The sequence below is a fragment of the Pyxicephalus adspersus genome, chromosome 4 (genome assembly GCF_032062135.1).
Source record: "Pyxicephalus adspersus chromosome 4, UCB_Pads_2.0, whole genome shotgun sequence".
Taxonomy (NCBI): Eukaryota; Metazoa; Chordata; class Amphibia; order Anura; family Pyxicephalidae; genus Pyxicephalus; species Pyxicephalus adspersus.
The window spans coordinates 84,882,085-84,898,324 of record NC_092861.1 but is presented as its reverse complement, the minus strand read 5'-3'; the positions used below and the strand labels follow the sequence as shown (position 1 = coordinate 84,898,324).

The 16,240-nt window shown below is 34.7% G+C and overlaps 1 protein-coding gene across 1 annotated transcript in view; it reads left to right on the top strand.

Moving 5' to 3' along the window:
* The window catches only part of TRDN (triadin), a 223,256-nt gene that overhangs the window by 89,568 nt on the left and 117,448 nt on the right, over positions 1 to 16,240 (top strand). The window contains exons 18-19 of the mRNA XM_072410214.1: positions 2,084 to 2,266; positions 5,757 to 5,816. Coding sequence (XP_072266315.1) covers positions 2,084 to 2,266; positions 5,757 to 5,816 — 243 coding nt within the window. The remainder of the gene's footprint in view (positions 1 to 2,083; positions 2,267 to 5,756; positions 5,817 to 16,240) is intronic.

The window sequence follows — 16,240 nt, the reverse complement described above, 5'->3', positions numbered from 1 at the left end:
GTATCTGAGTTGTCCTAAATTCTGGCATTTTTTTATTTGTGTATTTAATGTACAGCGCTGCGTAATATGTTGGCGCTATATAAATCCTGTTTAATAATAATAATAATAATAATAATAATTTGTGCTTTTCTATGCTGGGATAGGCTTGTTTTATGGGCACCTTTATCAAAGTATTAAAATCACACATGTGAGTAAAGCGTTATTCTTTTATTCAAAAAAAGCTATCAAACACTTTATTATGCATAATTATATTTTTACTAATTTAAAAACAGTGGCTAAAACCTAAAGACAATCATTGTGAATTGTTGTAGCCTTTTCAGTACTTCATTGTGATCTGAGAATATACATGCTAACTGAATATTCAACATTAATAAAAAGAAAATAAAGAAAAATAAAGAATACAAATCTCTCTGTTGGTTTAATAATTAAATTATTTAGAAATAAGATTTTATGCTTGCGGGTTGCTATTTACTCTATTGTCTGCTGCTTCTCAGATTTGACAGGGTTATCCAATTTGTATTTTAGTATTTTGATATAGAAAACCTCATTAGACATCACCCACATAAAGAAGTTTGACAGTTGATTCAGTGTACATATTTGCTAGTCATTTACAAAGAACGGGTAACAAGAAATCAACAAAAATAGTTTTGACTAAATACAATAGTGTGGCATGTTTCTATTGTGTAAAGTTATTAAGGGACAAAAACAAACATAAAATTGCAAGCAATAGTTATCACATCACCACCAAAAATACTTCCCATATTATTCAGCATATCTTAGCCAGCAGTATACAGTGTTTCACCTCCTGAGTATACACCACATCCCACAGGCAGAATCCCTTCCCAGGGTAAAAACCTCCCTATCTCCTCTGACATAACGCCCTGTAGTGCAACACAACCAGTATACATCCCCCTAAGATCATTCCTATGTCATGCCCAATCCCTATCTCTGGGTATTTAATGTACAGCGCTGCGTAATATGTTGGCGCTATATAAATCCTGTTTATTATTAATAATAATAATAATAATAATAATAATACTAGGGGAGTGGGATTAGTTACAGGCCGTGGATGTAACAAACAAGATCCTCCTACTATCTGTTCCACCATGCTCAAAAAAGCAAGGGTAAGAAATGCTAAAACGAGCAGGAGGCACAGGCAGAAATAGAAACTTACACTACTGACAGGAGAAGAACCTTTCTCCTGATACATTCAATGATATATAAAAGTAGCAAGACCTTCATGCAATGGCTGCTTTTGTTACTCAAACGGAAAGAGATAAGAGAGTTACATTTTTGAGTGGAGTAGCCTCTTTAATACTTACATAATTATCATGGTATTTTTTAATCTCGCAAGTTGCTAATTGCAGTAGTATCAAGTATACCGAGTATCAAAGCTTGCTGCTATCTCTATTACTCCAAACAGTCCACAGATTGTGTAGGAAGCAGAAAGGGGTGGGCAAGCTCATATTTTTTTTCTGCCACCATTAAAAGGATTCCTACCTTCCCTGATTTTTCGGTACTTCTGCTTAGATCAGTTTCTCAATTTGGGTTCCGTGGAACCCTATGGTTCCACTAGAGATTGCTAGGCCCAGCAATTATAAGAGGCACTCTTCCTACTGACCAGCACACTAATGTACTGTGACCTGTGGATATAGAAAATGTTTGAGTTCCCTGGAGACTCAAAACTTGTTTCAAAGGTTCCCCCATGTTATAAAGGCCAAGAAACACTGGCTTTAGATCATTAGGAATGCTGCAGTAAAAGTACGAACATTCAGAGGGAGGTGGGATAAAGCTGAGAACTGTGACAAGAACATGTGGAAGGGTGTTCGTGCCAAAAGAGTCCCTAAGAGATATAATAAACCAGATGGAATTTAAAATCCAAAAGACCTCACTACCTAGTATCTTTTGGTAGACTAACCCTTTTATGTACCCAAATATTGGTGACTAATTGGCACTTACTATTGTTTATTTTCATGTCTAAGTACTTTTAGGTTTATTATTTTGTATTGATCCATAGAAACTTTGATTTGTCTAAACTATCCTATACAGACATGGCTTTTTTAACTTCAATTTTTGTCTTTAGATGAAAAGAAAGAAAAGGTCCCTGCAGCAGAGGAAAAGCTTAAGAAAGAACCAACAGCCAAGGTATCAGAAGCCAAGCTGACAAAAGACATTAAGGAAACCAAAGCAGTAGAAGACAGTAAGGCAAAGCCTAAACCCAAAGAGGAGGAAAAGACTAAAGTTGAAACCAAAGATGAGTTGCCAGGTAAATCATACCAAATGAACTCCAATGAAGATCTCCCAAACAAAGCAGACTTAAGTGAATCAGATTGTAAGAATGATCCTCACTCTTATCTTCTCCAATATCACAAATAAATAATGAATAAATTCTGCACATAATGTGGTTGGTTTTTTTAAACTAACCCTTTTTATAAACTAAATCATAGTGGCAGCACTAACTCAGTTTTGCTGTTTTTCCTGTATCCTGAATACACATTGTAGTAAGGACCCATCAAACATCTCAAAGATAGTTTGTTGTGGAAGGAAGCATCACTGTAAGAAAATCCTATGACCATTTTAAGAAAGCATCAGATGGATAAAATTTAAAGCAGAAACATTATTCATTTTTTGTTTTTGTATTTACATTTTGGTTGGCTAAGAACATCAGCCAGATTTTAAATGTTCATTATCTTCTTTAATACGTATTACAATGTCTCCCTAGCACAAAGTTTTTTTTTTGTTAAATTTGGGTTCAATCTTAGTTGATTTTATTATTTTGTAAAATAATTCATCACAATTACTTTGAGGAAAAATTAACACTGTTGCACTGTGGTAAATGAGTCTAAAATGTGCATTTTACTGCAAGATTCCACAAAGCATAGATGTGGCTTCCATGCAAATCACAGCATGAGGCATACCAGTCCTGTTCTTAAACTGTCCCTCAACACACAATTACAACTAAAGGCAACACATCAACACCGCAAAATATGGCATGTGTTGCAATAAAAAATATTAAAGTAAAAGCATTGTTCTTGTGCATTAAAATGAGCTTACAACCCATTTAAAGTAAATAAGCTACTTTAATGCCATGCTGCTTAAACGCTAACGCTAATGCATATTAATTAATTTAATGCATAGAATGAGCCTGATTTAATAAAGCTCTCCATTACTGGAGAGGATACACTTTCATAAGCGAATCTGGGTGATCCAGCAAACCTGCAATGGATCTGGTCCAGGACTGATAACATTTGCTAACAGATAGCAAATAGCTTAAGAAAACCATTCCTTTTTTGCTGGATCTCCCAGGTTCACTGATAACTTTAAATATATCTTCTCCAGCCTTTTACCCTTAGAGATCTTTATTAAATCAGGCCCAATGAGTATAGCTTTAGGGGGAGTAAGAATTTGGTAAACTATTAGAGATGGGTCAAAGGCAATTAAAGAATTGTACCTTTTCTCTTTAAAATAAATAGGAAAATAGGCAGTAGCAAGACTTACTGGGCTAGGCTCCTGGCTTTATTATTCTAATATCCGATGGATAGTTGGAACTGTGTTTGATAGTGCTGCCTTATTATGGTATTTTTACAACCATGAGCTTAGAATATAGAAAGATCTAAACTTTTCAAAGACAGGAGGAGCATTGGATTTATTATGACTTGCTGATTATTGACACATAATTTATTCGCCAAAAAAAAAATACAGTAAAAAATTACAGCTGCTAAATTTTCTAATGAAATAGAATATTAATAATACTTTTTATACTGTATATTATATTATTCAGTTAATTAAATATTTTTCTGGAAGTCACTTTAGTAATGCCAGTCTGTAAAGAAATAACAGCAATACTGATGGAGAATAATGGTATCAAAGTCCAAATAAAAACAGTAATTGTTATCGTTTTTTGCAATGATTTCATAGCATTGCAAAGATAATTTTTTTTTAAGTAAAACTTGCTGTAGGATATAAGTATGCTTACCAGTATTTTTTAGTTTTCCTCAACAATTTATAATGATTACAGGGAAATGACTAAATAGTCCTAAATATAAGAGCAGGTAATTTTTTGCTACATTATTCTTGCAGTGGTTGCAAGAGCTTTCGGATGTTGACACTTGCAGTCAATGTAATCCCTAAATCATACAATGATATTCATTGTTTATATTGTGCAATCCCTTTCCCAAGTGAACCTGTATGTACTCTAAAAAAATCTGAATTTTATTAACGCATGATTGGATGATTAAAACAAATACGGCTAAGGTAAATAGTTAAGCTCTTCGAGCATATTTACAAATCAATGGTGTTGACATACCACTATAGCCGTAGCAGTGCTCTAAATAATTAAAATCTGCTTTTTCAAAATTTTTTCTTCAAAATTCTGAAACTGGTGGCATGCCATTTTCTTTATTTTTTGATTTTTGATTAAATCAGCATAAATAACTCTGATATGGTGTTTTGCAGTATTTTGTTGAACAACGGTATTAAATGTTAGTAAAGGGAAAGGTGGAATTTTTTTTGTATTATAATATTTGTATTTCTAAACGTATAGTATATTTATCAGTGCTTCTACTCAGGGTGCACACAAATTTACTCAAAGATTCACGTTTCTCTGATTGAATTTTAGCTAAAAAATTGTGTAAATCTTGAGTGATAGTTGTGTGCATTTTTGGTAAAGACACTGAAAATTATACACAAAAAATTGGTAGATTTATTAATAAGAGAGAGCCCTGTTTTCGACTTGGTTTCATTCAACTTTTCTTATTAAAAAGCCAAAAAGTGCATATTTTACATTGAATTTTTAGACTACTTAGGTTTGTTTTCCTCATAGAGCAGCGAATGTCCTCATTGAAACTAAGTTAACTCTGAAAACCCAATCATGTTTGCCTTGCATATGATTGGTAAATTTAAGTTCATATAGCTTTACATACATGTGTGAATATTTAATGCATGCACAATGTGCAGCACTGCAAAGCAGTACACAAAGTATGAATAGGTTATGAGCACATATTGATGCATCAATGGTAACATAAATATACACATCAAGTCTACTTAGCATAAACACACAATATTAATAATATTTGCACAAAAATATATGTAAGATTTACATTGTGGGAAAGCCTTTTTTGCAATTTGATAGGAAGTGAGGAGAAATCTGAATTTTAACCCCTAATCAAGAACAAATAGTCAAGTACCCAATGGTGACAGTTGTTCTGGAAATTTTCTTACAGTATAGAGGTTTCCTCTCATTTCTGCTTGCAACCTCAGGACAGGAAAGGAAGTAAAACATCCCTAGCAGGAAAAATGAATGATAAAATACCCCCCACACACACTTTTTTAAAAATCAAAATCAAAAATACAAAATATCAGCTGGTCTATTTACTTATATACCTAAACATAATACAAAAAGACTAAATATTTTGTATAATACCTCCAAAAAGCCTGGTCCCGTTGTGTATCATTATTGTGAAGTAAAACCCAAAGCAATTATTTAGAAGAGAACACAATCTGTCCAGTACTAGTACTTTTAGGAATCTATTTAGCTTGTTATGTCTAGAGACAAATATATGGAGACATTTCTTTAAAATTGTAAACTGTTCGAACTATATACCAAAGTAACAATAAATAATACACAGAATGAAAATGCATTCCTGTTCTTTTTCTTTTCTTTTATGCTTTTCTTTTCTTTTCTATGTTGCCCAGGCAAATCAGATATTAATATGTCTTCCCTGTTGATTAGTATTTTTTCTTTTTTGTTCTGTCAGATCAGTATCAGTTCTGTCGCTATGTGGTTGACATGTATGCACACGGGGATTTATATACAGGTATTTTACAAAATCTTTGAGCATTGGCTTCATATTCTATGCTTTTCTGAATGATAAACTTACCTTTGCACTTAATTCCTTGTGGATAAGCTGCTGCCATGGAATATACTCTGTAATAATGACAACAATAAAGAGCTAATTGTGCCTAAATCTGCATGGATAGTACTTTTCAAAATTTCTTATTAATGGGGTTTACCTGTCATACAAATCTAATTTAAACCTGGTATGCAGTGATAATTCTCATTCACTTTACAAGCTGCATTCCAGCCTGTAGCACGTTATGGGGTAACAAATCATACTGGCTGGGTAGAAAAAAAATGTTTGCTTTAAATAGTCATTTTGCTGTTGAAGAACATTCTTTCTATCTATTCTTTTATCGACAAGAATACAAATTTCCATTATACTAATTATTGTTGAACTCTAAAGCTTCATGGCATTTAAAGTGCCTCTGCATGGCTTTGAACAGCATTCTAGCAAGATTAAAGTGCACCTGTAGCAAATAATATGCTGCAAGAAGGAAGCAAGATAAACTCTTTTTATAAGTGTTTGTTTTAGTGTAGTATAATATTAAGTCCTGTCTCTTTGGTAGTAAAGTCTCCCTATGTGACTGTAATAGCTATTCTGAGGTTAGCTAGTGAACATTTGGAGAGATGATCTGTAATGCTGAGTAAAGCTACGTACACACTTCCAATTATTATCGTTGGTAAACGAACGACGAACGATCCTGCACGATATCTGCGAACGATCGTATAGCACCGATCCTGTACATACAGATACCGACACGATCGTTCGTAGATATTGTACACACAATAGATGCGATCGTTTGAACGATACAGGAAGTTACGTGCACCACAGGAACGCTCGTTCATCACGCATGCTCAGACCATGGACGATCAATGAACAATCGTACACACGAACGATGGTCAATGATCGTCGTCCAATCCGATCCGCCAGTCCGGTCGTTCATTTCCAACGACTTTCCTCGTTCGTCGGCGTCGTTGGTTACTTTTTTTACGAACGATTTTTGCCCAATCGATCGTTCGTCGTTCATTTTGAACGATAAAAATTGGAAGTGTGTACGCAGCTTAACAATTGAATCTGTCATACCTACTACTTCCTTCACCTAACTTCCTAGGCATAGACAAATCAAAGATTAGATAAGACATTAAATGACAAATACAGAATATAATATATTTATTTTATTAGTCAAAATCACCAAGCCCAAGCAAGACACCAAGTTTCTTTTGCTACCTTCTTTCTTCAGCATTGCATTTACTACTTAATTACAGGTGTGCTTTATTAACTTTGATATGGTGAAAATAGCTAGCCATACACAGGGGTGTTGTTGATATAGTTACAATTCAAGCCACAAAGGTCATACATTTAAATATATTCGTCAGCTTCTGATATTTTAAATGTTGATAATGTATATAAGTATGCCTGTACTGTGGGGATGTTGCCCAGCATGCAGTTTAAAGATACTGTATATATTACTTGTGTTTGATCATCCAAATCCAGTATCACATTGTTACCGTTAGTTGTCCTGCCAGATACTGCAAATATTTTCTGTACATTGAGCCTTGTTGCTTGCATAGATACCAATCTTGTAGGTAAATATTTGTTTCATACTTTACTGTTAACACTACATTTCATTAAAAAAATGTTTACTTGTTCTCAAGCCAAAATAAAACATCTTGTTGGCAGTGAAAATTTGAGATCTTAAAAGTCCAAAGTTCTGAGGTTCCACCAGGCAACACAGAGCTACTATATTATAGCTTTCTTTGCATTTGTTCTAAATCTACACCATGCTTGAAGTCTGGAGACTTATTTACAAATCATAGCACTTTCATTTCACTCAATTCGTAGCAGATTTTTTAGGTTAAGTCATCTATTTGTTTTGTATATATGGTTTTGATTCTTGAAAGTCAATCTCTGGTTTTTGTACCCAGGGCAACCACTCTTATACAGATATCTCATTCTCCCATGGAGTTTTTTTTAAGTAAATAGAAAGGCATACATCTGGTATGTCGTCCTTTCTAAAGCACTACAAGTGAGACTTTATAGCAAAGAGATCACATAGCCCTGGGAGCATCTAAATGATGAGACCCTTTTATACTTTATTTCACTGTATTCCTTGTGGTATGTGATTGGTCTTTAGCAAAACTAGAGTTGGAATGTGCACATTCCATCAAAAGATAAAGATAGATGGTTTCATGTTTCCTGAACTTTAAAGCCTTAGAGTCATTTTAGCATGCTCTCTGCCTGTTTGTTTCTAACCAAGTCTAGAAGTGACCAAAAGAATATATAAAGACTGCTAATATTGTAAATATTGCTCTGTACAATTGGTGTTTGCTGCTTCAAGACCGACCTAGAAAATTCCAGACTTTATACCAGCACAAGCCACTATTGCTTTGTATAAATTAGCATTTGGCAGAAGCTTGGCAACCATACATTGCAATTCTCACCCAGGAAATCTATATCTTACATGTGGTTCAGTTGCTTCCACTTGTGTTTTTCCTCTTACTATTTTGTTTTTTTGTCCTGGCCATATGTTTTTGACTGTTACATTCTGTCTCATAATTGATCCCAAGTTTCTATTACATGAAACAAAACATTTCAGTAACACTTATTTTTAGCACAGTACATCTGTTTGCATTCTGCTATTTAAGTAGAATCTTTCTAAATGGTTGGATAGCATATTCCCAATTCTAAAAAATATAATGGTTAGTATTTAAACATATGCTATCTGACTACTAGACTATGGCATTATTCCAAGGTTTCTGATAAGTTACAAAAGCTGTGGACGCATGCCTAGAATAGAGGTAGCAATTGGAAAGTCTATTGCAAGTGATGCTCCAAGTATGAAAGATGCTTACTGCTTTCTGGAGCATACTTTAAACTATAAGACCTGAAAACTAATTATTCAATTATCATAGCTATGATGTTTATTTTCTAGAGGGAAAAAAAACTTTTACAAAGTGATCATTAGTAAAAACGATAAATATGTTAACTTTGAATACCCAATCATGTGCTAGCAAAAGAAAGTTTTAACTTTTTAATTTCTTTGTCACAGAAATAGGTATTCAAAAGGAACCTAAATTACCTTATTTACCAACATCGTCCCACCCTTACACAGTTGTTGATGGAATAGGAATCCCCACTTGGTAGATTTCTTCTTACCTCTAATGCACACATGTGGCTTATATACATATACTGTGTGAATAGGACCTCTGAATACAGCTTAAGATATAGGAAAGCTCCTTGAGCACTGAAAAAGTATTGAAAATGGCTGGGTTTTGAGACACTGGAAACCATGTTTCATGTGTGGTTGACCTGCCCCAGAGCTAAGCAACTTTAAGCAGTAGTTTATAGGTTCCTTAACCTATTCATAAATGTAATTTAAAGCCAGATCCGTTAACGGCCCTTTTTTTGGAGGTCAAGAGGACATTTGCAAATGTGACTGTGCTCTTTTTTCCTATATTGTGCCTCCAAATTTACCATTGCTAAGCCCTGGAAGTCACCTTGGAGAAGTGAAAGGCTGCTTGTGTAATATAAGGAGAATTAGCCAGCTATTCAGGCTGATAAATATCTGATATTCTAAGAACTTTGAGCACATTTGGCAGCCCTGGATAGATTTTACGTCTCCCCCGTTGCTTTTGGCTGGAGTTTAGGTATTTAAGGCCCTGAGCTGCCTCCAGTAAGGAGCACTTTATGAGCCTACTAGGTGTTGGGGGAGACGTAGATGGGCAGTAGTTTGCCTTTCCAGTTTTCCTATATCTTGATTTCCTCTTGACCCTTCCCTAGTTTTTTTTTGTCTGTTTATGTGTGTGCAGTCCTGGGTGTATTGATCCTGGGATACATAAATGTTTCCCTTTCTCTTTCTTTTGTTCTCTTGTTCCTTTTTTTTTTTTTGTTCTCTTTTCTCTTGTCCTTATATCCTGAAATAGTTTAGCTTATATATTCTATATTATTTATTACTCTATGGGGATCACTGTACAGGGGTCACTGTTTGTTTTATGAAATTTTGCTTTTGCTCCTACTTTGTGATTTGTATGCCTCATGTCTTGTTTGTGGTTGTGAAACAGAAAATGGCTATACCTTGTAAACTCTGAAATCACCAATATAATTTCTTTTTTAATATAATTCACTTATGTTAACAATTTTGTCTACATAAGTTCTTTAACACTGTATAGTGATAAATGTTTTAGGTTTTTTGGCTTTTTTAGATATGACCCCTTCTCCATTTTTGTCAAATAATATAATAGCGTTATTTGATGACTTTTATAATCCATTTAGTAATAAAAACCATGTTAGTGAGTCTAGTAAAAAAAAAAACAGTATTCTCTGATAAAATGTGCTTGTGTCATTTCTATGTTTCTCTGTATGTCTAAAATTGCAGAAATGTTAATGATTTTGTGTTTAATGTTACTGCATGGTTTTTATGTACATTATATGTACTGTACATCACCACAAAAAAATATAAATTACAATAAACGTTTCCAACTAAGTAGAAGTTTAGGTTTATATGTCTGCTGAGAATAAATGTTAGCGCTGATTGGTTCCTGCAGGTTGCTGCACCACCTTTTTTCTTGCACAAGTAAATCGTAAACAAGCTTTATTCTTTTTAAAGAGTCAGTTTCTCTTAGCCCTTTTGAATTAAAGAATAAATGTAATTTTTCCGCATATGTTTTACGCTCTGTGGTGCCATTTAAACATCTTGTATAATACACCAACAAAACATTTTTCCTGCATGTTTGGATAGAACTATATCTGCTTAATCGTGTCTTCATGTATTTTTAAATAATGCTGTATGCTCAGTGGCTGTTATGAGCCCAAGGCGAATTACATTTTAGTTCTTTATTTATTTTATGCTTTGTTTCTTCAGAGCAGTCTCAGTTTTGACTGCTGTGAAACAGATATAATAAAGCCGCCCTTTACAGCACCCTAATGTTCATGTAAACTAGCAAATGAGATAACTTGGCTGTCACCAAGGGAAAAACAGTTGACAAGCTGATAAAGTTGACATCCGCAGATTAAGCAGACACGCATTACTTCTTCTAATGATGTTTACACACATTGCGCTGCACTGTATTTGTCACTTTTATAGAAATTTTCATGCCAGGGATCTCACTCTAAAGGCTCTATTTATAAATTATTCCCCCAGCTGAATTCTCTGAAAATTGGCTGGTGCTGAATTTTATGGTCGGATATTTCTATAGGTGTCCTATTAAAACAATGACTAGTTCTGCCACCTAGTGGCCAATTATCAAAAGTGCATAGCTGTCACAACAGGGAATAGAATAGGAGGGAAACAAACTTTGACCGGGAATTTAAGAGGGAATAATTTATAAAAACAAATCTATGTCTTATAGTAAATATTATTTACTTTATTTGCTGTACTGCACTAGATACATTTTTCTGTTGTAACATTTGAAGCTAAATTGTCCCTAACACTTAATCTAAAAACTTTCCCTGCTACTAAGGGGAAAACTTCCTGATAGTTCAAGGAACATCACTTTCTTGCCTCCATGAAGACTCCAGGAAGGAGATTCCTGGTTCCTGCAAGTATAAGTGAGTGCAAATAAAAAAAAATGTGCAATAAAAAACATTTTACGTTAGAAGGGACATTGCCTGTCTCTTCTGAAACAATTGGATCTGCCTGGTTGTAATTTTTGAATGTAAGGGTTTAGTTCTGCTCTAAGACGTCCTGCCTAATATATGAATAATATGGATAGCTGTTTTACAAATTTCCAATGCTGAAACTTGTAGTTCTACAGACTCTAACACTGCATATTCGTCCTGTAGAAGTTGGCTGGAGTAACTATTATAATAGTTTTATATATTGTGTCTCTAGTGTATGGTTGACTCTTGAAGCATGGGCCCAGTCCTCAACAGTTCTGCAGGCCTTTTAGCAGTCTCTGACTATCTACTGTAGCTAGTACATGTCTTTGACCATATTTTGCCTGCAGCCTATGGTATGTCTGCGTATAAGTTCTGCCTTTTGCCATGTTATATTTCTTGTCTAGTTAAGACTTCCAGAGATATCTATTGTAATACATTTTGTCTGACTGGCAAGCTTTGCAAAATAGAAAATAACAAGCTCTCCCTGGTAAAAGAACCTTACACCACAAACAGTCATTTATGGGAAATGTCGCAAATAACTGTTACAGAAAGCGATTTCAGACTATAGTGGCTGCACAGCTTATTCTAATGCAGTGAGTTCTTACCGTTCACTGCTTGCTGATGCTAAGATGGTATTATTTAGGTAAAGATTGCAACAGCAGCTTAGCAACCTTTGCATGAGATAATCCTATAAGAGAGAAGGGTTTATATGTCTGTTCTTAGAGAAGCTGTGAACTGTGCTGGATAAAAGATGTTCCTAAATATCACTATGAATATGGATGCGTAAGCCACATACAATAGGGAATTCCCATGGTGTAGCAAATATCCTAAAATAGGAATATGCTTTTTCTACAGAACTATTTTTCTGTATCATTTTCGAATAAAAATTACTTTAGATTTAATATGTTTTAAAAACATATTTATATTGAATAATTTTATTAACAGTACTTACTTTACACTGTTTTTGTGGCCCTGCTGTTTGCCAAGGGTTCAGGCCTTGCCTGGGTCATGATTAAGCTCCACTAACTTGGGCTCCACCACCACATTCAGTCTTCCAGTATCAGAACTTTGGTGGGCTTTAAAGGCTGTGACATTTAAAAGTGAAATGAAAGGAGGCAAAGCTTAAAATACATATTCATCATCTTTGTCCACTGTTGTGTTGTATATCCACTCGCCGCTTGCAGACACATATTTCATTCCTGGTAACATATTATATGTCAATTACACCCTACCTCACTGTTCTCAGCCCAACTGGTACAGATGTAATTCATAGACTTGGAAGGCTGTGGGTGGAATGATCTATTCAGTTTTTTTGGACAATATACCATTTAGTCTGCAGAGAGCACAGGCCATTAGACTAGGTAAATGTGGACCTGAGTGGGGTGTGGGGAGGTACAGTTATGTGAGTTGAGGAAGGTAGGGAGTGGGCCTGGGAGAATTAAAAGAGAACATATACTTTAGCATTTATTTGGGTTAGAAATTACATACAGGGATTGATTTGGAGATGAAAACTGATACTTTGAAGTAGTATGAGATGCCTGAACTTCAGAACTGTTTTTATCTTGAGATCATTTCAGGTCTGGTCAGGTAAAATTCTCTCCTTGAGCCCCGAAAAAATATACTATTTTCTCATTGTCAAAAACTGAGCAGATAGTATGGCTGGTTTACTAAATGAGTTCAGATTCTTCACTCACTTGCGTCAATATTCTTTAAAATTATAAATGGGAAAAATATTTGGATATGATTGGGCATTTAAAGTGAAAATGAGTTTACTTTTCCGGACTGAATGATTGAAATTATTAATTACATAAGTTTTGGATTTTAAACAGAGATCTGCAAAATCCTAAATAAATAGTCTCAAATGTGAGTCACCTAAATACACATGCTAGATGACCAGTATTATTTAGTTCGAAACTTAATTTTTTACATTGCTTTTTGCTTGTTGTTCTGTTAACTTCTGGCTTTAAAATTTACAGATTTCATCTGCCTGTAATTGTAAAGTTCACATTATATTGAACAAAGTCTTAAAAGTTTAGCTTAAAAAGTTACATGTTTATCTGTTAAATTTAGATTGCAATAAAAGCAATTTGGAACCTGAGTGTTGTTTTAAAACCAAGTGCTAATATACATAACAGAATAAGTAAAATAAAAAAAAGAGTAACTTGGTCTTTACTTAACTTATCTGTGTGAGATTAAAATGACTTTCGAGCTGTATGTTGGGTGGCTCAATCAACAACTTGAATATCTTCATCTATTAACATTTCATCAAAAAAAAACATTTGAAATCATTATGGTTTAGTGGATACATTGGGATTAGGAGGGCTAATTACTTACATTGAGACAACAAATGATATGACCAGTGTACACAGAACATTTCTGACCTGATCATCAGGTACTTTTATGAACCTGTCAAACTGACATAACCAATGGCATATTTAACAGACCCAAAGGGAGCAAACAGGAAAAAATTATTGTTGGAGTTTTCATACATTTTAATCTATATCTAGCAGTAGGTAATCACATTCAACTGGACTTGTTTTTGAAACGTTGAAGATGTTTCACAGTTTTCCAATCATTTCTTCTTCACTGGTATTTACCCTTCAGCCTTCAAACATGCAATTGCCTTACCTAATAAAATCCAAATCTCTTTTAATGGCAACTTCACCAATCTCTTCCCTGGCATTTCCCTAAATTCAATCCTTAGACCTTTCTTTTCTTTAAGCCTTCTCCCTTTTGGCAGATACATAATCTCCCTTGGCCTACAATGTTTCTGTATACAAATAATTACTTATCCACCCCTGACTTGTCTCCCAGTATATTACCTCCATGCTGCCTATCATTCCTCTTATCATGAATATTCATCCATCCTATCATGACCTAGATAAAAGTGAATTGATTATCTTGACAACTTCAACCAATCACTAACCACCATGTCATACCCCAAGAGTCTACCACATAGAAGTACCAGATTAAAAAGTACATTGGAATGGGAACCAAAAAGATTCAAAGAACCTTGATCTGTGTATTGGGCTGCAAACTGGACTTACCTGCCCCCACTGCTACTTTGCAACATGGAAAGCAGTAAGGAACCATTTTTAACTTACCACCAAATTAAATTGGATACCTACTTGGATTGAAATTCAGGCAAAAAAAAACAGTTTCAGGTTATCTGTAAATATCTGTCAGTAGGTAATTTATAAGATCTATCTGTAGTTATAGGTTAAATACCACCTAAATTTCTATTGTCTATAGATTTTACTTTGTAAATTAATTAAAACAAAATGGTTTTGTATACTTTGTAGCTTAAGAAACGTGCTTGAGAGCTTTCTTCTAACCCTTGTGCAAAGCACTTATCACTGAATAAAGAAATTCACTTGTCAAATGTATTTTCCCAAAAGAATTAATTTTACTTTAAGGGATATACAATTACAGAAATAGCAGCAATTCTGAAAATTGAACTTCACATGAATTTATAAAAGTCGAGTAAAGTGCATTTCACTATTTAATAAACCAATTGAAGCTTAATATTTCACATCATCTTTTGCAGTTATGTTGATTTTGCTGCAGAACGAGAACAAGATTAAGCACAGCATATATACATATTTATAGCATCTCTGTGGTTTGATGCACTGTGCTCGATTTAGAATTGTATCCTTGCCTTGAAAGATTGTGATTAAATTGATTTACTGCTAATGAAGCACTAGTTCACACTGCAGACAGATGGAATGGGGCTTATTTATAAACTCTGAAGGTAAACACAAAGGTTATACAATATTCTCTGATCAAGCCTTAGTTTGTTTTTTGTAGCCTAGACTATGGAGAGCAGCTGAAAAATAATTGGTTGCTATAGGCAAAATCTTCCTGCTGCTTTATGAATCTAATCCAATATTTCTGTTATGTTCTGCTCCTACATAAACAGGAGTATACCAAGATGCCTGTTTGTGGTGGCCTGCAAACGAATTATCATAATAGGTATAATATGTTTTCTAAAAGGATAGTACAATAAATAGTAAAATATTCTTAATATGCCTTGGACCAAAAACTGTAATGAAATATATTGTGTTTAGTCAGGTCAATATATAATACTATGTGTCCCTAACTGCTAAGTCTTTGTTTAAAGAGTTGAATAGCTGGAGGAAAATGTCATACAGCTGAATGGGTCAGATGATTGACTCATCTGCCTCCCTCTCGCTTCCTGTGTTCTTTGTTTAGTTGATCCTATACAGAGATTGCATTGGAGAGAGCAGAAAGGTACCAAACTTAGGATACGTACAGACGTGCAACAATGGTCATTGTAAAAAATCTTTCACAATGCTTTCCAACGATAAACGACTGCACGATGCATGAATGAGCGCTGTACATACAGCACCGTTCGGCATTATGGAGAGGTGAGGGGGAGAACGTCAGAGCTGCACCCTGCTGCGCTCTTTCCTCTTCACTTGCATTACGATTGTTCATTGTCCGTGGATCCACCAGGACGGTCGATCAGACGATGGACAACAAGCACTGTTCACATGCAGAATTCCCGTCCAATATTAGCCTTGAGCCGATTATCAGAAGTGAACCATTGCAGATGTGTATCTAGCCTTACCTTCTGACTGCCCATGTCTTGACAATTTGCCTCAATGGATCTCCTCAGCCACTATAGGCATTCAACCAGTCAGATGGGTTGAATACCAGTTTCCAATACCATATGCACCCCCATAGTTTGTGGGATGCTGGCTTTTTAACTGTGCTGATAGCCATATGGTCTCTCTCCTCTTCCCCGAGGACAGCATTTCCATGATTTCAAAAGTTTTTGT